Genomic DNA, 23669 nt, shown 5'->3' on the forward strand with positions numbered 1-23669 from the left:
TTTCAAAGTCCTGCTGGAAATTTTCCTGGCAGTGGGTAATGGAATGAGAGAGTACAGTGGCTCAGCAATTTGACACTCATTTCTGAAGCAAAACGTTGATAAAAGAAGATGTTCATGCCTTTGTAAAGGCCTCATGCATGACTAAAATTCTCTAAGGAGGGTAGATTATGATTTTAAATGTTTCATACTTGCAGGGTTCTTTGCAAAGGAATGAATGTCACCCTTAAATATAGATTTGGTTTGACAAATTCCTTTTGAACAGGTTCTTGAACCAGCAGAGGTAAGTACTGTGTTGGCCAGTGCAGGACAAGGAGTGGGACTCTGGAAGGCTTTCATACCACTGAAGAGAAAGAGTTAAGGAAGGGAGCTTCCACCCTGAGAGGGTGAAGGTAGAAACAGTCCTCATTACAGATTTACCCTTGATTTCACTTTTCACCAGGGATGTAACCCCTGCACCAATTCTCAGCTTGTTTCTGTCTGTACTGGAGGAATTAATTTGAATAAATAAAAGAAGAAGGCTCATTACCCAGGTGACGAAGCAATGGCCCACATCCTCAGGCAGTTGTTCATATTTCTCGAGTTCTTTCAGAAAAATGCTAAAAAAAAGAAGACACCGATGTAATTAGTTACAGTCAAATACCCAGGGGAAGCAGAATGACCAATGAATTGATCAGTGTTAATGACCAATAGTTGTATCTTGACTGTGAAGCTAATCAAATGTGCTGCCAGTGAAGAAAGTGTGTCCTTGCAAAGGCATGCTTTGCTATTTGAGTAGAAACATGCCCCACTCAACTACAATGAAAAAGGTAAGGGTCCAGTGTGTTCAGGAAGACAAAGTGATATTCAAGAACCAGACCAAATCTTCAAAAAGATCTTGTGAAGTGGTTCAAAAACAGGAGCCCAAATGTTCCAGCTTCCCATTGTGAAACTCGGCACTCTGAGCAAAGGACAATTTAAACAAACTTGACACTTTGTGGGTAGTAGTAAATTCCCCACATACAGATTTCATAATCAACTCACTCCCATCACCTTGTACTGTGAGTGACATCTCTGATTTCAGACAGAGCCTTATACAATGCCTAGGTGGAAAGAGCAACATGAAACAGAAGTTGCAGAAGGAGAAGCAACTTTGTGTGCTGTTTCTCTTGCCCTGAATCATGTCGGAGGATGCATTAACATCACTGCGCAAAGGAGAAGATCAGAGGATGCAGGTATGGAGGGGACAATTTATTTTAGTGTTGTTAGAAGCTGTGGTGGGAAAAGGATGATGCACATGCAGCAAGCTGGTAAAGGACAGGTCAGAGAAAGGAGAAACAGCAGCAACAGGGAGCTGTGGGGCATGACTGAGGTCTGAAGGGGGTGGCAGCTGAGAGTGAGGGAAAGTCAAAAAGAGTAATCAGATGTCATCAGTCAGAGTCACTAAAAGGAAAACAACATCACAGAGAGGAGAGGGGAAGTGGGAAGGCAACTGGGTGATCCCAGCATAGTTAAATGAGGAAGAATATTTATTGGTACGACTGCACAATTCTTGTGGGCTGTAAGTCAATTCATCTGTTAATTAAAGGCCTTTTTAATCTAATATGTAGTTTGACTCTACTATTTTGTAATGCTTTGAAGCTGCTTGCACAGAAGTAGGCAAACAGTAGCCTCTCCTCGACCATATTCATGTGCATACGATGGCACATTTACCTGTCTGAAGCACTGAAAGTCTCCCAGAACTTCAACAGAGAACAGTCTTCTGAGCTGTTTTTCAAACTGCCTTGCTTTTGATGTACAACTTGAAGACAGACTTTGAAATTCAGGCTGAACTTGTGGGATTCAGCATCCCTAAGTGTTGTAACTCCCATTGCATTCATATTCTATCAGGGAAACAATGCCCTCTAAGCACATCTGATACAGTCTCATCTTGATAAAAGGAAGCACTGTTACTTACAGATTAAACACAGTGAGTCTCTAAGTGGCAAGAAAGCTACTTCTTAATCCAGCTCATGTCAGCCATTCCTTTTTTCTCCCCTTGTGTTTTCCAAGAGATTGTATTTTTGACAGACAAGCTTCCAGACCTGATCTATTTTCTATTTCATATTTTCCACTTAAAATATTCACTTTACTTATCAGCTCTCACCCCAGCATGATTTAGAGAGTCACAGCTGTGGTACCATGCTGTTACCAAATTTTGCCATGATCAATCCTTTGAATGTGGTAGTACCTGACTTTTTTACCCACAGATACCAAAGTCCTACCATTGATAACCTTGATATCCATCTGATTAATATAAACACTATCAATTCACACAAAAGCATCACATTTACTGAAACCTATCAGCCTCTCTCTAGGCAACAAGTAACCTCAGAGCACAGAGTTCCTCAGTTAAGTCACTCACAAGCATCAGAAACAAGAAAAGTTAGTTCCAAAGTTTCTACTCCTTTAATTTTGCTGAACATTACTACGAATTCACATCCACCTGTCTGAGACATGCAGCTATAATGGAGCCAAAGGCTGCAGTTCTCACATTTTGATAGGGATACAAGTTGTGATGCTATATATATGAAACATAATATGCATCCATCAAGAAGACCTCATTTCCTAAACTGTAAAGCTGAAGGAGTATGCCTGCTACCTCAGTGCCCCATTCTTCCTCAAATGGAAGATATGCAAAGCACAAATACAGTGCTGTGAGATGGAAAACGTGTGTAAGACTACAAAGTATTGGTGTAATAGGACTTCAACATTGTTAATCAGCTGTAGGCACAGTTTTAACAAAAATGCAATTCTTTTTTTGTAAAAGAAAAACAAAAAATGAACAAAACAAGAAATCAAACATTATTTTATAAATCTAGATCAATTACTTTACACTCTGGTGTACGTTCTACTGTAGGTGTTCAGAGCGGACACCACATAGATGTGTAGGTATATGTATACTTTTGGTTTCCTTAGTCAGCAAACATCAACAAAAATGTTAGGAAAACCTACTTGTTATGAAAGTCATATATCTCCTGAATATTGCCAAAGATGATGTGTTCTTTATTAAGAATCCCAGCGGGTATTTCTTCCACTCCACTTGTCATTTCCCAAAGGTAAGTCTGGAAGACAGCAAAAACTCTTAGCTTTGAGAGAATAAATGCAGTGAAAAAGAATAGATCTCCTTGCTTTCTTGCCAAAGGCACGGGCTGACAAGGGAACTACACACTTTGTGATTAAACAAACAGGGTAAAAAAAACAGATGTTCCAGTGTCAAAAAAGCTCTCCAGAGAAATTCAAAGTGCTGACACTGAGAAGTTGTCTGAGGAGAAGGCAAAAACATGGCAATAGCACCTGTCTTTGCTGTCCAACTGATGGTGTCCAAGAACTTCAGGCAGAAACAGTTGAAAGATAAGCTGCATTTGCCACTTCAGTAGCATTAGACACATAAAACTCCATTTCAAACTGCAGGAATGTGAAATCTGTCAGATTTCACTGAAAAACACTCTGCTTTTTGCCTTGAATATCACAGTCTCCTTCAGAACCACCCTGCTGCAGAGCTAGGTAAGCTATTTGACAGTGCAAATCCAGCTATTTGTCTAGCTTGAGGTGATCTCTAGCTTGAGAAGATCCAAAGAAAGAGAATTGAATTCTTAGGGAAACGCTCCATGACTGAAAAAAAGAATGGAATCCAACAAATTTCAGGTCAACTCATGAACATACCGCTATTTACTGAGTCCCAAGACATTGCTCTTACTCTCTTACTATCTATTTTGATATTAAAGGCACACTGAGGTGTCCCCAGAGGTGCAGACGTTTACAGATATATGTGAGGAGCACAGGGCACTGTTCTGCCACTGGCAGACAGGCTCCCTCCACTCTCACCAGGCTCCCACCACCAGACATGGCTCTGCTGTCAGTCGACAATGGTGGGTAACCTCACACCACCACCACAAAGGACAGCGTGTCCTTCCTAAAAACACCGGAGACTCCCCAGGCTGTAACTTACCTCTAAACATTCATGTAAATCCCTGACATAAGCTTTTTCTGTCTGAAGCAGCTCAGCCATAATGAATCTGGAAAAAAAAAAAAAAAGGTATTTTGTGTGCTTTGGGCATTATAGGCAATGTAATGAAGAGAAAACACAACATTTTTCTATTGTCTTCATGAATCAACGTACTTCTACTCTGAACCTCCAACTGCCTCATTTTGCACATTTCAGTTTCATATATGAAATATCACGTGATATTCTAGTATCTTGTAGCATTATTTTTTAAATACCTTTTCTGCATAAAATTCTGTTAAGTTGTATTTCTGCAGTGCTGAGGCATGATTTACTATCTACATACCAAGCTATAGCAGTCAACCAATTGTCAGCTATTTTTTTCCATAAGAAAAGACTTGAGATTTCCTGACAACATTTGCAACTTCACTAACATGCAATTAAAAGTCAACCTGAAACTTGAATTTCAGTGGGAATACTAATGGATTTGGGAGACACCGCTAGTTTGAAGAAGGTACAACAGCTTGGTATCTGACTGGAGACAATGCAAACTGCTGAGAAGCCCAGCAACCACATTTGTAGTGCCTCAAGCTCAAAATCAAATGCTTGATGCTTTGAAAATGTGCCACAGGAGGACCAAGTGTAACCACTGTCCCCTAAAGGAGAAATGGTTTCTTATTAAGGTTGTCCAGAGTAATGACTATTTCAGAGGGATGAGAAGGATCATACATACAAATGCTTTCCAGAATATTCTCACACAAAATTTAAGGCAAAGTATTGTAAAAGTGAAGCATTTCTAGATTTAAGTGCAAGAAGCACTCTCACAATATTTCCACTTGTATGAAATATTTCTATCCCTCTCAGTTATACACCCACTGAAATTTGAACCTAAACCTCAAGTGACTGAAGCCCAGATAACTCCCCTGGATGTCAGTGGAGTTCAAAGAATACCTAGACTTACAAGGATGCTTTTCTTTTCTTTTTTTTTTTTCAGAAAGAAATCATGACAATGAGTATCTTCATGACATCAGGGTCTACTCGAAGTGCTCAACTAACTCTTTTCCCTTTCTAAAAGTAACTTGTGATTAAAAACAAAAGAAATTCAAATTGTATGTTCTGATATTCTCTTGCCTACACACCACAACTTTAGCTCTACACCTGTAAACATATCTCAATAGCTCCACTGCTAGGAGTTTTAGGGATGTCAGTCCATTCTGGTCATGTAAATATCACAGAATCACTTGTAGATATTGTATCATGACTCATTGTGAGAGTTTTGGGACATACTCTTTCTTTCTGGCTGATTTTCTTTTTTCTTCATTGACTTCATGATTTGCATCTCGCAGCTTTACCTCCCGGTCTGAAAGACTTGCTGGAATAATATCTAGCTCTAGGTCCTTGTTATCCTAGAAAAAGTAACAGTACAGATTTTAAGTTCATGTAAGACTACTGTTGTGTAAATTGCAGCATGTCCATGAGAATAAAAGGATAAGAAGGGACAAAATGAAGATAAAGATACTAGTGTAAGAAAGAAGGAAATTCAAAGAGATTTAGAAAAACTACAGTGAGAGGGAAGAAGATGAGAAGGTGAGAAAGAAATCTTAAAAACCAAACCAAAAAAAAACCACACCACTACCCACCCACCCAACCAAACCCACTATGAACTTTATTACAGTCTCTGCTGTTACTTCTATCTATCTAGGAATACACATTGATGACAAACATCTAAATATTACCTTACTCCTTTCACATCTCAATTAATTGCCTAGTATCAGACCTCACAAACAGTCTGAAAAAGAGGGGCACTACCCAACAAGAGCCCAGAGACAATTCCAACTTCCAAAGGCCTTCTGCTGTGAAAATGCCTTTCCAGAAAGTGGTTAGTAACTCTGTGTAAACTAAAGACCCCACAAGGAACAGGACATTTAAGTTATCTTGAGGATGTGAGGAAATTTTTTCATCTTTCTTTGGTACTTTATTTTAAAGGATGGTTGACCAAAAGGTTTTTAAGTGTTTCTGTTTCTGACACGCCCCTGATAACGTGGCTTGGGAATACCAGGAGGTTCTATATTTTGTTGCTTTTGTATTGCTCAATTTTACCTAAAAGAGCTCAGAGATGAGGCTGGTGATCATTTTTTTCATTTAGTTAAAGGATGAGCGAATAGAAACATCCAATCAAAGCCTGGGTTTGATTCAAAATAATGGTGTAGCAGTAATATTTATGACTTATGATAAAATTAATACAGACTTTTGTTCAAATAATATGTTTCTCCCTCCTTCACAGTAGCTGTATAGTCTCCTGGAGAATACTGCAAACATTTGTTTAGAAAATCCTTCTGATCTTCATCTGATTCCTCCTCATATCACTGATATGACACAAAAACAACAACAACAAAAAAACAAAAACAAACAAACAAAACAAACCACAACACTTTTTCTCTTCAGAAAGAACAGTTCTGGTATTGACTAGTTTTAAGTGGTTATAATAGACATGTGATAACCTGCAGCATTCATTCTGTAGCCTAGACTTCCCTCTGTGACTTTCAGCTTTGGTATAAAACCTCAGCAGGACACGGACTTACAGTACCTCTGTATTGATTCCAAGGGCTTTTTCCAGGGAGTAGCGGTATTTTCCCATTCTGAGAGAGAAGTCACGGTAGCGTTTGTCAACAGTGGTGACCCACTTCCTGATTTCAGTGGCGTGCATATGTCCTTTTTCTACAAAGCTGTCAGCCAGCTGGATGAGGAGCTTCACTTTCTCCTTTGTTTGCTGCCCAAAACATGGTGCTCAGTTATGTTACACTATTATTATTTCTTTTGATTTTAATTTACACTGCATTCAGAAACAGCTCACAATCTTATATAGATCATTTAACTTCATCTTATGCAGAATAAAATGCTTTAAACTTTTCCCCAGTAAAACATGAAAGAAATGATATTTTTATAATGAAATTTATGAAGCTGCAGGAGATACAAAAAGTCAAGTACTTGAAACCACACACACAAACGCATAAGAAAAACATGTTGGAAGTTAGAGACATCTCCTTCCCATAACCAAAAACTTATTTTTGTGAGCCTTGGAGTAGAAGACGAGATTTCAGAATCATACCTCATAAAACACACCTAGTTACTCTGAATCTGTATGTAGGTGGTTCTGCAGACCTGTGTAGACAGGTCATCAATACATCACGGACCGATCCAGGAAGTGAATGTGAATTGCTACTTTCTGCTTCAGAAACAAACAGAATTTAAATCCAAATTCCTTGTCCATTATAAAATCCCCAGTCAGTATTGTAGCTCCAGTTGGAGCGTTACAAAGTAAAAGATGCCTGAACTCCAAAACATACAATAAGCCCTCAAACCTTCCAGAGGTCTTATCTATTCCTTTAGGGCTCAGATTGCCCCTCAGTCAACATGGTTTTCCATACTGAGGAACTTTGTGCAAATCTGGCACAAAGGGGCTAGTCATAAATTTTAGCTTAGATTCCAAATCTGTCCCAGCAATTGAAGGTGCCTGAACCCTATGTTTAAGCCAACTCGAGTGCAAAACGCTTCTGAAAAAGAGTTATCAACTGTATGGATTGAACTCCAGCTGTAATGCACATGTTAATCCTCAAAAGCAAAGGAGAATCAGTTGTACCCCTAGAGATGCTGGTGAGCTGCTTTTCAGAGAAAGGGAGAACCTCCCCTCTGCCAGAAGTGGTTCATGCTGTCAAGTACTTGACATTATCAGCAATCTGGCCAAAAAAGGACAAGCACTTGTCAAACCACTGTTTTCTTCAATTTAGTTTTATATTTGAAACCTGATAGAAAATTTACCAGAAAAATAAACTAACAGCAGAATCAGAGGCCATCTTAATACATTGAGTACTTAAGCAAGGCTAGGTATGGAGGAGTAAAAATCTGACTTTGTCATATTTAAAGGGTTTTTCATTCCCAAAAGCTACTGGTGTTTTTGCTGTCCAAACATTTGGTTTGGCCAGAAAGGAATTGGGATCAGGAAAGCTTTCAATTAGAGCTTAATTTGAGAATAACATCATCTGGGAGTGACTTGCATTTACCAGATTGCACATGGCCCTGGAAATATTCTAGGTCAGCAGCAGGATAGTGATTTAGTAGAGTCCCAGGGAGCAGGACTGGATGTGTCAGTGTGAGGAATGACCAGTAACAGTCAGAAAGCAACAACGTATAAAACTTAACTCTAGGCTAAATCATGAATAGAAATAGTTTGGAAACTTTGGGATGAATTGGGATTATTCTGATTACAATTAAATGATAAATTGGAACAACTACAGGCACGCTGATGGTTAGAGGACTATAGTTCTGTTAAAGGAATGTTGTATGGGTCCTGTCTGATTAATTTAGCTCCCATCCACTCTTCTTATCTCCTATTTTCACAAATGTGCAAACTCAGTAAGAAGGAAGGGGACATGAAGAACACAAAGCCTGTGAATCAAACCCATGCAAGCATGGACAACCCAATAAGGAATTTAAGGATTACAGAAGATCAATTTCAGGACACACTGAAATGAAGCTACATCATACCAAAGCCATGGTCATACTGCAGTCTGACTTTGCAATTTAGATCCTTACCAATGACTGTTAATACCCCTGTGGATTCATGGTCTGTGAATTACCTATGGTTTGAATTAATTTGTCTGAAGCAAATCCAATCACTATTCCCCTGTAAACCTGACCAGACTTCTCAGAATTGCCCCATATAAATTAATAGATTCTTGGTAGCGCAGCTTTGTATTAAAAAATGCTCACCCCAGAGTTTACAAACCCATTTATTTAAAGTATTTCGTTGGGATCAGTGGAACATTTCTAGTAAGATAAATTACCGCCTGTGATCAGTCCAGCTGCAATGAATCAAACAAACTGTGGTTGTAATCGCAGAATCGCAGAATAGCTGAGGTTGGAAGGGACCTCTGGAGGCCATCTGGTCCATCCCCCCTGCTCAAGCAGAGCCACCTAGAGCAGCTTGCCTGGGACCATTTCCAAGTGGCTTTTGAAGATCTCCAAGGAGGAGACTCAACAACTTCTCTGGGCAGCCTGTGCCAGTGCTCTGTCACCTGCATGGCACAAAGTTCTCCCTGATGTTCAGAGGGAACCTCCTGTTTTCCATTTTGTGCCCACTGCCTATTCTCCTGTCCCTGGGCACCACTGGAAAGAGCCTGGCTCTGTCTTTATTGCATTCTCCCTTCAGGAGACACTGCTGAGATCTGCCCCCCAAGCTTCTTCTCCAGGCTAAGAAGAAGAAGAAAGGGGAATCCAAGATGATCATGGGTATATTCAGAAGCTGCAGAACAATTAGGAACTCTGTGTCATTCTTGTATGATTTTCTGAGGATGGAATTTAGGTATATCTCGTTAGGCTGCTGTGTTGTGTATGCAAATGAACTTTCTCTTCATTCCTATCAGAGCGAAAATGCTCCATAATCAGTACAAGCCAAGGGGGAGAAAAACACATTTTTGTGCTTATGTCTTGCTAAAAATGAAAGGTCACAATTCTCAAAGGACATTTATCTTGTGGGCTAGGAACGTCAGGAGGAAAATGCAAAATCAAGAGAATGTGATTACAGAGATTTAAGACATTTAAAGAACCATAAATAATCAGACTAAGGTAGATGCCGTAATTAGACTAATGTCATCTTTTACCTTTGCAGGTACTCTGAATTCCCCATATTCCTTCAGGAGTTCCTGAGTTTCCTCGGCCGATTCCCCTGTGGAGTTGTGAGTAGAGAGGTAATATTCGCCTGTTTCTTGGATCCAGTCTAAGGCCTGTGAATGTCGGAAACAACCAAAGGAAAAACAAAACAAATAGTCTTTGTATTTCAAGAACTAATCCACTAACAAAAAAATCTGCCAAATAAAGGATATCAGGGCAACTGTGACATAATACTGTGTGTATTAATACACTTTCTAGGAACACATAAAAAGAACACAATAATTAAAGCAGATGGGAAAGGATACAAAAGGTGCTGTCTGTTTCCTAGGAGAAAAAGGAGTGTAGGGAATTCAACCAACATACAGCAAAATCTGGACAGAGCGAAATCAGTTTTCTCATTCAATAAAAGCTCAATAAAACCAGTTTGCTCTTATATTTATTTTCTAACTGAAGAACAAATCCTGAAGTGAATATGACCTGGCAAAAATACTGTGTTTTGTTGTTGGACTTGGGAATTATTTTAAATTGTTTTTAAAATATATATTTGCCATGTATTCAAAAGTTACAGTTTTTAAATATAACTTAGGATTGCGATAGGAACCCCACATAGACACACGATGTGGATACAAGGGTTATTTACACACTGCCAAGACAGAAAGATAAACAGGGGTTGTTACACTACCTGCTTGGCACTACGCTCGAAGACAACATATTGTTGGCACTGGTCTAATCGTCGCTTTTTTAGGGTCCAGAAGTGAAGGACCCGGTTCTCCCTCTGCAGCAACTCGCTCAGAATGGCTGTAGGGCAAAGGAACTGCAGGATTAGTGGTTATAGGAATACATAAAGAAATAAGCCATTAAAATCTGAATTTAATCACTCTGACTGGACCCAAGGACAGCCCCTGAGTTTGTGCTTCCTAAAAAAAAAATACTGATTCAATGGGACTGCTTTAAATAATAACAAAAACAACAACAGTAATAAGATGCAGTTGCAGAGTTATCTGGTAAAGGAGGAGGTGCTAGAACAGAGTTGGGAATTTACCCCAGCAAATACATTGGGGTACCTGATTTCTAGTCCTTTTGCTCTCTTCTGTTGCTTATTTTAGGGGTCTGGTGCTAGTTGACGCAGAAGAATTGCCTTTTTATTGCCTTGTTCTGGCCACAGGCTACCCAGCACTTGGCACCAAAGAATGCTGTCTTGAGCAGAACTCATCATGATTAGATGTAATCAGACCTAAGCCTCCAGTCTGACATATTGGTAAGGTTTTTGTACAGCTGTGCTTCCTGGGGACCTGCAATAACTGCCAGGTTAGGACTTTGGGTTAGGGCCTGGTATTGATCCTCTAAACTCTTTTTCTGTGTGAAGGGGATGTGGCAGACACTGAGGCTCAGGAACAGACCTGAAGGAGACTGGCCTCTCTTTGGGGTCTGGCATATACATGTTCTTTGAAACCTGCGGGTGCTCAGCCAGAGTGTATCAACTTGACGAAAGGGTCTGATTTAACCGATTTAATCCCCCCCCCCCCAAAAAAAAAAATCACACCCACAGAAATTGAAAGATATTTACACTCTATCACTGACACAGACCTCAGTTAAAGCTCTGTTTTCTAATGAAACCATGCTAAGTCTCTTGTGGCTGTCAGCCCTGCAGCTTGTGTCAGGCAGTCCTGGGTATGGCACCGCAGCCCCTTCCCATAGCATCAAATGTGGCATCCACTAGAGGGGGTTTAGGCACACGCAGTCTGAGCAGCAGCCACACTATTTTGTATTAAAACATTAAGTCCAGTTTGTCAATCCCTTACAGTGAGTTATGATCATTTACTTCACCCAGTAAAATAATCTCTTACCTCAAGCCCTTTCTGAGCCTTGATTCATCCACAGATTATGTATCCACTCCACTGGCAGAAAGCAGATTTGGATACATCCCTTCGCATTTACAAGTCGGACACTTATTATGGTCAAAAAATTTGTAATTCTTAAGTTAACTGTAAAATGTAGCCCAGTCCCTGCTGGAGACAGCAGGAATTATGTCTGAATGACAAAATTAACTGGAAACTTGTCATGGGTGTTCCAGATCAGGTCTCTGAATAACTAGTTTATGCCAAATAAAACTAATTTTGTTCTATATTAACAACTTTGCTTTAGACATTTGACTTACAAAAAGACTAACATATGAGCTGATTTATAAATGTGTGAGTAATTTCAAACAAACTCAGTGAGGGAAACTCACAAACTTATATCAGGTGCATATTTAGGGACTCACTGAATCAAGGTTTAAGCAATTTCCCCAAGATTTTCAACTGTAGGAAACAAATGTCCACAACACAAAAATATTTGACACGGTAGCAAGGAAAGTGGAGGACCAAAGTCAGATTAACACAGCAGAACTGGTATCAACAGAAAGGAATAATCTTTTCAGATGCACCATTTTCACCTTCTGTATATAACCAAGGTTCTTATCCCTTTCACAGACATAACGGCTGTACTGCTATGGCTGTTTCTTTCTGCAGTTTGCAAGCCAGCCAATAATAATCAAAAATGATTTAGCTCTGTAGATTCACTTTGATTATTGTTATCAGTACCTTGCAGCATTGCTAGCCACAGGTTGACAAATGATTAATTAAGCAGAGAAGTGGAAACATTTCAAACATCTTAGATGTATCATAAGATTGCAAACTGCTCTTCTGACCAAAGGAAAACAACCACAGGCAGATATTTTTGCTAGTGATTGCTTGATGTGGCAGGGTGATTCCAGGGACAAAAATACTGCAGATCCAACCTAGGACCAAACAAGCTTGGACTCTTTTTTTTTTTTTTTTTTTTTTTTACTTCCAGTGCTCAGAAGAAGTAGGATGCATCTAGATCTTGTGTTTGATATGTACTTGTTTATTCATTTTTAGATATTAAGACAAAACAACGTATGATCATCTCAGCTGACTACCTGTGTAGTGGGCAATGGCACAGTGTCACTCCCATGGACTCCCCTGACCAGGGAAGCCGGAGAGAGCCCAAGTTTCAAAGCCCTTTCCTTTATTCCCCACTATCACTTGCAATAGCAGAGCTTTGCATAAGAGCTTAGCAGAAGAGGGATCACCTTCTGAGAGGCCTCACTACCACCGCTAGCGGTGTCAGGCATATACGTCATTTTAGTGAAAGCAGATACCAAAACTTAAGGTACCTTCTCAGCAAGCACAAACTTCAGGATGACAACAACTCAGAACTTAGCAAGGGAGGAGGAAGGATGCAAGGAAAACCCACGATGCTGTCATTGCATTGGTGCACCAACCTTTCACTTGCTGCTCAGGCCCCCTGGTATGGCTTGCTACTCCAGGCATGCTAACATTGTTCCTGTGGATGTACTTGAGGAACACCTCGGCGTTTCTTCGTGCCAGAGTGCAGGCCTAAGAAAAACAGCCCCCGCCAAGAAAAGTTAGTAAACATAAACAAAGAAAGCAAAAAGGACTCAAGGGAACTGTCTGCTTATTTTGCAAGAAGTTCTCTTTCATATGGAAACACAGGGGCTTCAGTTAAGAGTCAACAAACCCAGCTAATAAACTAACAGCCTCATGAATGTATTAAAATACATGAGTCATTTTGAATTCAGTGCCTGATTTTACATCTTAAGGCAAATTAATGACAATAATCAAGCAACTGGTTGCAAAGAGCTTGTACCTCACATACATTTTCAATCTAACCAATCCTAACCCTCTCTCAAGAAGAGTACTCGTTGCTTCCAAAAGCATGCAATCTACAGGCATTGGTTCTTAAGCGATGCCTCTCAGACTAGTTTCATGTTGTACACCAGTGTTAGTGGAAGTGGGAGGCTGGCTGTCAGCTGACTTGTCAGCCTGTCAGCTCTGTGATTCTTAGCAAGCAACAACTGGAAGGCAGCAGGAAATCTCAGTCTCCATCCCAGTGCTATGCTACAGAGACACAACGGCTTCAGTTGTTAGCAGTTTTTCAGGTATTGGCTTGGAGGACAGAGTCTGAAATTCTGTACAGTTTGTATAAGCCAGCACCAAAATACCATATAAACACTTGTCATTTATAATGCTCCTTGTATGCAATTTTGAAAATAAATACTTTGAACCACCATAACAACTAGCATTCTCCACGTGCAATGTAAACATCACCTAATTAGTCCTGATGACATCTCCTGGAGACACACATTGATGATAATGCTTATCACTCCTATTATATCAGTGTGAAATTAGCCTAGGGCTTATACAGAGAGCCTGTATCTGAACTGGAATTACACCTTGGAGCCTTCTCTCAAACTTACCAACAGTGCCCTAAATTGACTACCTAATGGGGAGTTTTTTTTCTGATTTATTACAGAACTAAAATGAGACCTTGAGAAAAGCCTCCTTCTGCTCCAGATGTTTGCTGATCAGCGGGATGACATGGTCTATCTCAGCTGCTGGTCCAAGTTTATCTCGACCTCCACACCAGTCTTCATCCCGTCTGTATTCTTGCTCCAGGCTCTCTAATACACTGCACACCTGAAGCATGCCCAGAGCAAAACAACTTAGTTATCCACAATCACAATGAGGAGGAACATATTCAGAAAACGTCTAAAAACCAAAAACATTTCAAACCCAAATATTTTAGACTGTAGGCCATGGCATGGAGGATAACCAGGTATGAAACAGGCCCTGGACAGAATGATCTATTAGTTATTCTTGCCCACAGGGATCTCTACTGTTTGGGATGCAATTCATCTGGTTTAAGGGTGATAAATCCTTCTCTTCCAACGCATAGCAGGGGGGAAGCTCAAAAGGTATAACCAAGGCAGGGGTCAGTCTGGCCCCTGTGGATCGTTCAGGAAACAATCCCTATTCCAGAAGGGTGCTTTAGATGTGTTTAAATCCCACTGAAGTCAAGGGAATTAGCACATACTTAAAGAAAAACACATGCTTAAATACTTTCCTGAAACAAGTTCTGAAGCTGGAACTAATTCTCTTCAGCTGCATGTTAGCTGCTCCCTATACAGCTTTTGTAAAGACTTATGGATACCAACAGACATTAAATCAGTGTTGCAACATAGATGGATGCAGGTGTTCCACTGTACAGGGCTTACAGAAGGATCTTCTATCTTGGTTGAATGAAGGGAATAAGGCAAATAAATCAGCACAGTCTGAAAATTGTGTGTGCAGCAGCCTTGGACAAGGTTGAGTCTTTTGCATTGCAGATCCTGAGAATGACTCTCGGTGCCCTGTGCAGACACTGAAAAAACTGCCTAAATTTTCCTGACCACTGGGGGCTTTCCTCTTCTTTCCTAGAGGGCTGTTCCTACACACTCCACTACTGAGATTACTGAAGATCCAGTCAGTTATTGCTGGGATTCTGACTAACCATGCTCACCCGTTTCTTGCTCACTCCTGCAATCTTTATATGAACAAAGATATAATTCAGAGGACCCCACGTGCTTAAGAGCATAGTTTAGAAGAGACTCCAGAACCACTCAATCCTCCCCCCACTATTACAGGTCATTTTCATAAAACTCCATTCCTGAACACATCAAAATCCATTTTAAGACTGGTGAACTGTTGTTAACTGGTTGACCTACCTGCTGCCAGGCATTTGACAATCTGAAATCAGTTCCTTGCTTGGATGCAAACCAGCCCTCACCCTCAACCACTTGCTGGAGAACAAATGTCCCACGTGTTATTTAGGCACAGAAAAGCATTTTTATTTTATTTGTTGGTTCTTGAGAACTTTGGTACTCTACTGGGGTTTGGTGACTTAAAAACAATGAAAGTAGATGGACTGCCTTGGGTCCACATCTTTGCAGAAAGACGGTTTCTGCACATTCAGGTGCATCCTCTCTGTTAAGAGGATGAGAGAAATTATCAGGAAGCAGGCTGTCGATGAAGTCAGAGAGAAACTGGACAATTTGAAAGCCAGGGCTCCACCAGCTATACCACGAACATAGTGAATTGGGGAAGACAGGCGTGAAGAAGTTTGGCTGGTTGTGACAGTCTCTCTGGCCACCTTTTTAGCTGTTTTTTGTAGATACTCAGAGAACTCAGGATCCAGTAAATTACTCAATCCACTGTCATGCAGCCAGGGACCAGACTGCTAAGGGCTGTAGATCAGTCCTGCAGCCTGAGAGAATGACAGACTGCTTGCAGCAGCAAGTTCATGAGCATTAAAGACTGAGCGATGTTTGCTCCAAACATTTGCTGCAGAGACACCACTCATGAATGAACTGGTGGGCACTGCAGTACGCTTGTCTATCACTTGGAGAAAGGAAGAGAGACTGAATTGATAAATGACTGCCTATGCATATTTTGGCCAGCACATTTGACTGTCTAAAGCACTAATGAATCCCTTAATGGCTTCCATTTCTCACAGTCCTCCACCAGCAGTAATTCTTTCCAATCCTGAGTGCATCAGGGACTGTAAATCTGTAAACCCTTCACAGGGAAGGACATTAATTATAAGGAATTAATTTATTTTAAACAATCTTATAAATGCATTACACAATGACAACAAAAAGTGGCCCAAGGATCATCTACAGCCTCGATGTTTAGGAAAAATTATCTTGGTCCATAATGACATATTTAGCTGTGCTAAAAAACTTTCCAAGCCTGTTCTCTAATAGAGGAACTAACTGTGTGGTGATAACAATAGAAATTTTAATGGAAATCATTGCTGCTTTTCACAAAACCACAGGTTCCTACAGCTAACACAAGCTGCCTGGCTGCAGTAAATTATATCACACGAGGCCATTCGAGTATCCATACCATGACACTAACTCTCACCACCAGCTACAGTGAAGTTGCACCTGTTTATGCAAGAGATGAATGATCCTATTGTACCTGCAGCCAACTGGATGTGGTTTACAGTTCATGGATTCCTGGAATGAGGTACAGTTGTGTCAACATATAATGGTTACTGCCATAATTACCTGTGCTGCAGATGGATTTCAGAGAAATCGCTTTGTATCTTGGCATCTTTTTTGGCATGGTGGTGTTTTACTACTATTGAAAACACTGGCTAGTGCTGCTCACAAAATAATAAGTAATTAATGGCAAGCAGTTCTCAAAGAAATGCAGATTTATATTCCTCAAAATGAACTCTGGTATAATGAGGACTTGAAAATAAGATCATAGGATTTCAGAATTTTTTCCCTTTGGGAAGGAGACAATTAAAAAAATATCAAAAATTATATTGTTTCCACACAGTTTCAATAAAAACTTTAAGATGAAAGTTACTGCATAATTCAAACTGCCTGTTTGAAACATGGTTTTGGCCAGTTCAACCTGCTATTGCACTGGATAAATCATCCTTTCGGTTAATGTTGTTAATGCTGTACAATCCCTTGCTGGTAAAAGACCCTCTGCACTTGGGATCAGAGTAGAAAACCCACATGTACCACCACTGTCATGGGGTGGAGTGCAATCACATTGGTGTTTGTTAGCTGGGGGGCACCTGAGAACACACATGGGTCCTATTCAGGTGACAGAAAGTTTGCACTTTGCGTGTCGATGGAGACATGCAAATGTATCAAAAGGCAAAAGGCAGCTTTTCGAGGCAAGCAGGGTTGCCCAAAGTGCCACACTTCCTATTTCTGGGACTGCTCAAGGAAAAGGGAGCAGATATTTGGAACAGTTCAACATCCTAAAGGAGTAGAGAGATTGCACCAGTGATCTTACTGAGACCATCGCACTACACACTGGGAACTAAATGCAAGACTGTAGGCAATTGCCATGAAATGGACACGGCACTGTTCAGCTCACCTGCTCAGAGGTTTTATAGAAGGCCACCGAAGCATTGACCAGTTTGAGTCTGTCCTCCATCTTCAGCATCAGCTGTTGCCAGTGCAGGGCCACCTTTTCAGCACATTCTCTGATGGCATCGGCATCATAATGCCCAGCCTGCAGCAGCACTTCGGCTTTCTGCTGGACCTGCAGGGCACTCTGGTGTGTCTTCTGTAAGGAAGTGGCATGAAACAGGGACTGTGTATGAGGGGAGGAAAGAGAGGTTGTACAGATGCGCCAGATTTATGGTAGAAAGGTGGAGCGAGGCGTGAGCATGGAGATGTGAGAGAGTGAAACATTTTTAGAGTTATCTCCAGTTAACAGTTACTTTCCGCAAAGCATTTTAGTTTCAGTTATTCACACACATTTACAACGTTATTAAAGCTTGGGACAAGCAAGTACTGGCCACAATGGGCTAGCTCCACTGGACAGCTACTGCCCCATGGGGAACAACCTGAGGCAAGGGAGAGAGTCCTGGTGGATCCCTTGTGGCCGCCCCAGTGCAGGCAGCTACCATGCCGAACTCCCACCCTGCCTGTACTCAGTGCTGACTGCATCCCACACAGTCTGCAGGCACAAAAGCAAACACCAAAGAGTTGGCAAACTACAGGCCTAATCACCCCGATTTGACTCTTGCCAGAGAGTTTGCTGGCATCAGCAGCTTTCCTCACGTATGCAATTGTCCTGTCTGTAGGATACAAAGCGTCAAGCCAGGAAACATGAGGCTGCCTTAGAGGGAACACTGCTGCACCACATAAATTAAACATATTAGGAATGGCTTTCATCAACAAATGTCGAAAATACTATTTGGACCATGAGGACAAAAAAAACCTTCCCCATTATGATGATGTTTCTTTAGCCATATATATATATATATATATATTTAACAGCATGAACTATGCCACAGATATCAGTTCAAATAAGATAGGTTTCAGACAGTACACTCACATTGGACCTATATTGTGCTACCTTTAAGGGCAGAACTCGGAGGGGAGTCAAGCTATTTTCCACACGTTTCCCCAGTTGGTTCAGTTGCAGGCAGGACTGATATATCTGCCCCATTCCCCAGCCTGCATCACTGCCTCTCAGTTAACCAAACGGTGGTTACACCTTCCTTTGTAGGTTACTGAGGGGAAAATAGCCCCTGGCCCTTCCCAGCTCCCAAGTAATTGTGTTCAGGTTTGGCCCAATATTTGATTTTAATCTTCTGAACAGAAGCCCTAAAATCTCCCGAAGACTCCTCTGTTCTGCATCCCATTTGTAACTGCTGCTGACAAATTCTCATGTGATACATTTATGATCTAATCCTTGAACCTGGAAAGAAGCTTGAAATCATCTGGTAATACATTGATGAATAATGCAATGTAGAGAAAGCTATTAGCAAAAAAAAAATAAAATAAAAAAGGATTAATACTTGGCAGAAACATTTAGGAAGATGTTCAAGAGCAACTGGTTAAATTTAATATCCAGCTGCTTTACTGATGTTAGAGTCATAATACTTGTTTTAAATAGACTTTAAAGGACTTTAACTGAAAATCAATTCCACATCTAGCGTGCTTTTAGAGGACTGTCTGCCCTGCGTGCTTTGCTGATCTCTTCCCCATATTGAGGTTTAAACACTTTAAATATTTAATCTAGTGTTTTCTCCCTTTGAAAACTTATTTTCCCCATACTGTGGTGTAACCCTCTTCTCCCTCTGTGATTTGCATTTACCACCAAATACAAGCACTCACTCAATGGCAGCAAGCTGTGATAACACAGCTGGTGGGTGTCTTGTCCCCCACCGCCGCCTGGTGATGGCTGCCAAGATGTGGTCAGCACGGCTCAGTACCAGCCAGCTCATACAGAATTGATAGAAAACTTCTTTCTGTTCCCTTAGGAGCTACAGCAGCTGCTCCTTCCTTACTGTGAGCGGAGCTAGATCAAAACAGTTCATTTACTAAGATTTAAACTCTATACTTACTAGCCACACTATAATGTATACTGACTGCTTTGAAGTTTATCAGAAGACATAAAGACAGTTTTTTTCCCCCTAAGCTGGACATCTTTTAAAATCTCCATTATGGGAATATTATTCTCATAAAGTGTTTTTTTTTTCCTCTTTTTTTTCTTTTTCCCCAAACATATATAAACCACAGAAAGTGATTTGCCAACCTGTTCTTTGCTTTGTAAAAAGGTAACAATTAACACAGAAAACTGGGGAAGCATATACACCTTCATAAGCAGGAACAGGAGAAAGCAACATACCTCCTTACACATAACTGGAGCGAGCACACCCTGTGAGCGTAGGATGTGTTCATAATAGCAAGGGTACATAAAGAACTGAGCCAAACCATGAGTTCTGAAGTCCTCTACTCAGGGTAGTTTATAACTTTCCACTTCTTATCCAAAGCACAGCAGCTCAGAGGATGTGCTATTACTCCTGCCATGTCCTGACACCATGAGGGAGGCAAATGCGTTGACTCACTATTGGTTTTCAAGGGCCACGTCAAAGATGTGCTCCTCACAGGCAAGCAGGGGCACGAGCTCAGTTCAGCAGGCAATTCTTAAGAATCACCCCTCTTGCTTAAACCAAAGGTGTTTGAGAATGTGGGTTTGAATAAATATCTCCTCTGCCACCAACAGAGCCGCTGAATCAAAGATTACAAGTGAGAGCATTATCCAGAATCAAAGATATTCATAAATGAATGCTCTGAAATGATCTGACTTCATGAACCTCTACCATTTTCAGATCACTTCGTGAATTTTAATCTTATTGTTTTTTACTAAAGAAATTATCAGGAGATGTGTGAATGTCATTTTCATGAATGGAAATGCTGATATTTGACAGCAGAAGAATTAGCTGCAGATGATAAATAATTTATCTCACTATTAACCTCCAGCTGCTTTATGAGTTTAATGGTAGATTGACTTTCTAAAATTTTTACTCCTTCCCCTCCTTCAAGCAAGCAACGACTGATGCCCAAGAGATAACCTTTGCATGCTCTTCAGCTGGGATGAAGAAACAAAGCTAATTTATTTGTATTACCTCTATGGCCAGCTGAAATTGTTCGTGCTCTCGCTGGAGCTGCTCAGCTTCAGAGAGGGAGCTTGCATTGACAAGGCTTGCATTCAGCATTGATTCACCATTCCGGATCCAGCCAAGCACCTGCAAAGAAAGTATGTGCTTAAAGGATGCTTCCATACAAAGGTTTCTGTAGTCAGCTATCAAACAATGGCTCAGCCTAACTAACAGAAAGGTACTTTGCCCAGTGTGGTCTCAGGCTGAATCAGTGAGCAGAAAGAAATCCTAGGATAAGGACTCAATGACAGAAATTGTCAGAAGGAAAGATCTTACTGCAGAAGCTACTGATTAAGGAATCAAATCCCAAAATATTTACGTGGATATTCAGATGGCAAAGAGCTTTCATTTCGAAGATCTGATCACAAAAATGAATATTCTCCTGTGCAAATACCCCAGGGCAAAACCACAAAGTATAATAAGGGATATTTGAAATTAAACATAAAGATCTCTCTCTTTTTCAAATTTCCACCTTGAATTATGGACCTTGCTGGGTCATGCTGCAGCTCCCTTCGTGCTTGTGTTTCTTTCATGCAAAAGTCAGAGCTTGGGGGTAAGGAGAAGACGCAGTTGATTTCATCTGGCACGTAGTTAAGATGCAGTTAGAGTTTCTGGGTGCATGCAGAGCTAGGAAGAAACTCCATGTCTTGCATTTTATATTTAGTCAGGAGGCTGTACTTCAGGGATGTTCAGATTATTTGTAGACATGCAACGAATGCTGTTATGACTACAGAATCAAATGCTAAATGTAGGTAATTAATCTATCAAGCTCTTATTTATTTATTTAAACAGTGACACTTTCTACTATTTTAAGACATGTTTTTTGAAAATTAACAACCCACATGCATGTGCAAGTTCTCTGCTGTGTTGGCTCAAAGCCTATCTTCTACCTGTGTGGGTGTCAAATTATTCCAATAAAGCCAGCAAGTTGCTGAATTCAATTCACAGATGCACAGGAAATCCTGACTGCCCAGGCACTGCCCTAAATTTAGCTTGTGATTTACAAAGCTCCCAAATTGACTTTGCTGCAATATTCTACACAGTAATTTCCCTTTTGTGCCATCATTTTCACCAAGTGATCCATTAAATCGTCTGAAAGAAACAGGGATTTTCTGTTGTTTTGTTTTTTATCCCTGCATCAAGTATCACCCTACTTGTAGCCATTCAGTTCCCTGTGGGGTAGAAAAATGAATTTTCCCTAGGACAAAGAAAGAGGAAACATTTACACATGTATCTGACCCTAATTTGTACGAAATTGCATCTGCTCAGTACAACAGTGTGGAAGATTTCATTTGTCACCTTTCTGTCTTTCATCAGCAGGTATTATTGATCCTGTGGGAAATGCAACAAAGATTTAAAGGAAAAGAAATCGGGTTATCATATCTTTTATATCTTATATCATCTTTTTGGCTGGCATTTTGTATAATCCATCAGAGAAGAAAGCTACATTATTACCCACTACATGGTACCAAAAGCTGAAGTTAACCAAAAGATGGCTGTGTCTGGAAAAGGGTTGAGGAGAGTGTATCATAAAGCAACGCATCACTTCACATTTGATATATTGAGATATATCCTGGCTTGGGCCATTTAGAGTGTAAAAAACACTGAGTCTGTATGCTAAAAATGCAACAACTGAATTGTTTTTTTTTTTTTTTCCCCCCAAGCAATACAATCAGGGCATGACAGGGTCCTCTGGGCAACAGCTTTCATTTGATCTGAAATTTTCAAAACTTGTCATAGAGATTTTGGTACAGATTTTATATAAACATCTAAGTTTCCAAAAAGTCAAAAAACAAAACAAAACAAACACAAAACCCACACTGGAAGCCTCAGTCTTTAAAAAGGAACTAAACTAGCAAAAAGCTAATAGACAACAAGTTTGAGTAAGGAGGAAGAGGGACTATGCAACTGAAAGCAGCAAGGTTTCCTCCAGTGTTAATGGATGTGCAGATTCCTCTTTACAACTGTCTCGTTAACCCAGTAATTTGCAGAATGAAGTACTCTGGGTCAGGCTCTTTGGTTCTCTATCCTGACAGTCTCTCAGAGCTCTTCTTGACCAAGGCTGCTGCCACCCCCTGTTGTGTCCCCCACTTCCTTCCCCCAGAAAGTGGGTTCAGACACTCACTGGGGGACCACGCGCTCCCTCTTCCAGGCCCAGTGAGCACCCAAACCCCAGCAGATTTTGCTAGAAAGAACTTAAACGACCCCGTTCTACCTCCAAAAGTCCAACACTTAAATGTCAGGACCTCGTCTGGGATTGTATCAGCTGTTTCCAAAACAATGTTTTTCTGTTATTTGTTTCCTCTTTTTGTGTGCGTGTGGTTCACATAGAAAGAAAACATTTTGTGGCATATCTAAAGCTTCCTTAAGTCTAAGTGCAAAATCTGATCACCTGCAGAGCTTTTCATTGTGCCTCTGGTTTGGAAGTAGACTGAAATGACTGAGAGAGAGCATTTACACGTTTGTATCTGGTTAACAAGAACTTATATGGTGCTTCATACCTTTTCATTAAAATACATATAGAAGCTGCTAATACAGCACCAAGACACTTCTCTGGTCGTTGCATGTGTTAATAGATTCACTACTATCTGGGAACACACAGACAAGCCAATTATTTAAGGATGGTTTTAAACAGACACATCCTACAAATCACAGATTTTACCAACTTTGTAGAAGCAGTGATTAAATAATCCTGGAGTTAAATAAATCTCCAAAGACTCTTAAAAAAAGCCTAACAATTTTCTTTACAATGGAGAAGCAGAAATGCATTAACAGTGACTTACATAAAAGCCACGTCTTCCTGGAGGACAACTTCAAGGCATGGGTTCTCTAACACGGCAACCACCACAGTTCTGAAACAATTCCCACTTGCGTCTCTAATTTGCTTAAAACAGACTGCTTCTGGATAAGGCTCCTCCTTAATTAAATAATAGTTCCAAATTCTTATAAGATTCATACCCTGAAACTCTGACATCTTCACTGAGCACAGCATCAGAACTTACAGGAAAAAAAAAAAAGTGAGGCACCTCATGTGCAACCTTCCTTAAGAAACAAGAGCTCTGCGTCCTGTAGTGAGTCTGTCTGCTGGTTTACTTTAGTCAGAACTCTTCTCTTGATGTTCCTAAAACAGACTTTAAGGCCTTGATAATGATACAAGTCAAATTAGGTTGGAACAGACTTTTAAGTTTAAAAGGCTAAATAATGTAAGAGA

General features: G+C 40.4%; 1 protein-coding gene across 1 annotated transcript in view; it reads right to left on the minus strand.

The window, feature by feature from the left end:
• Positions 1-23669, minus strand: part of KALRN (kalirin RhoGEF kinase) — a 497270-nt gene that overhangs the window by 141450 nt on the left and 332151 nt on the right. Inside the window, exons 16-26 of the mRNA XM_050711733.1 lie at positions 20426-20545; positions 17377-17595; positions 13984-14133; positions 12918-13032; positions 10314-10429; positions 9622-9744; positions 6549-6731; positions 5249-5367; positions 3968-4034; positions 2971-3080; positions 527-596 (exon numbers count right to left, since the gene is read on the minus strand). Coding sequence (XP_050567690.1) covers positions 527-596; positions 2971-3080; positions 3968-4034; positions 5249-5367; positions 6549-6731; positions 9622-9744; positions 10314-10429; positions 12918-13032; positions 13984-14133; positions 17377-17595; positions 20426-20545 — 1392 coding nt within the window. The remainder of the gene's footprint in view (positions 1-526; positions 597-2970; positions 3081-3967; positions 4035-5248; positions 5368-6548; positions 6732-9621; positions 9745-10313; positions 10430-12917; positions 13033-13983; positions 14134-17376; positions 17596-20425; positions 20546-23669) is intronic.

Source organism: Cygnus atratus, chromosome 6 (genome assembly GCF_013377495.2).
Source record: "Cygnus atratus isolate AKBS03 ecotype Queensland, Australia chromosome 6, CAtr_DNAZoo_HiC_assembly, whole genome shotgun sequence".
NCBI classification, from domain to species: domain Eukaryota; kingdom Metazoa; phylum Chordata; class Aves; order Anseriformes; family Anatidae; genus Cygnus; species Cygnus atratus.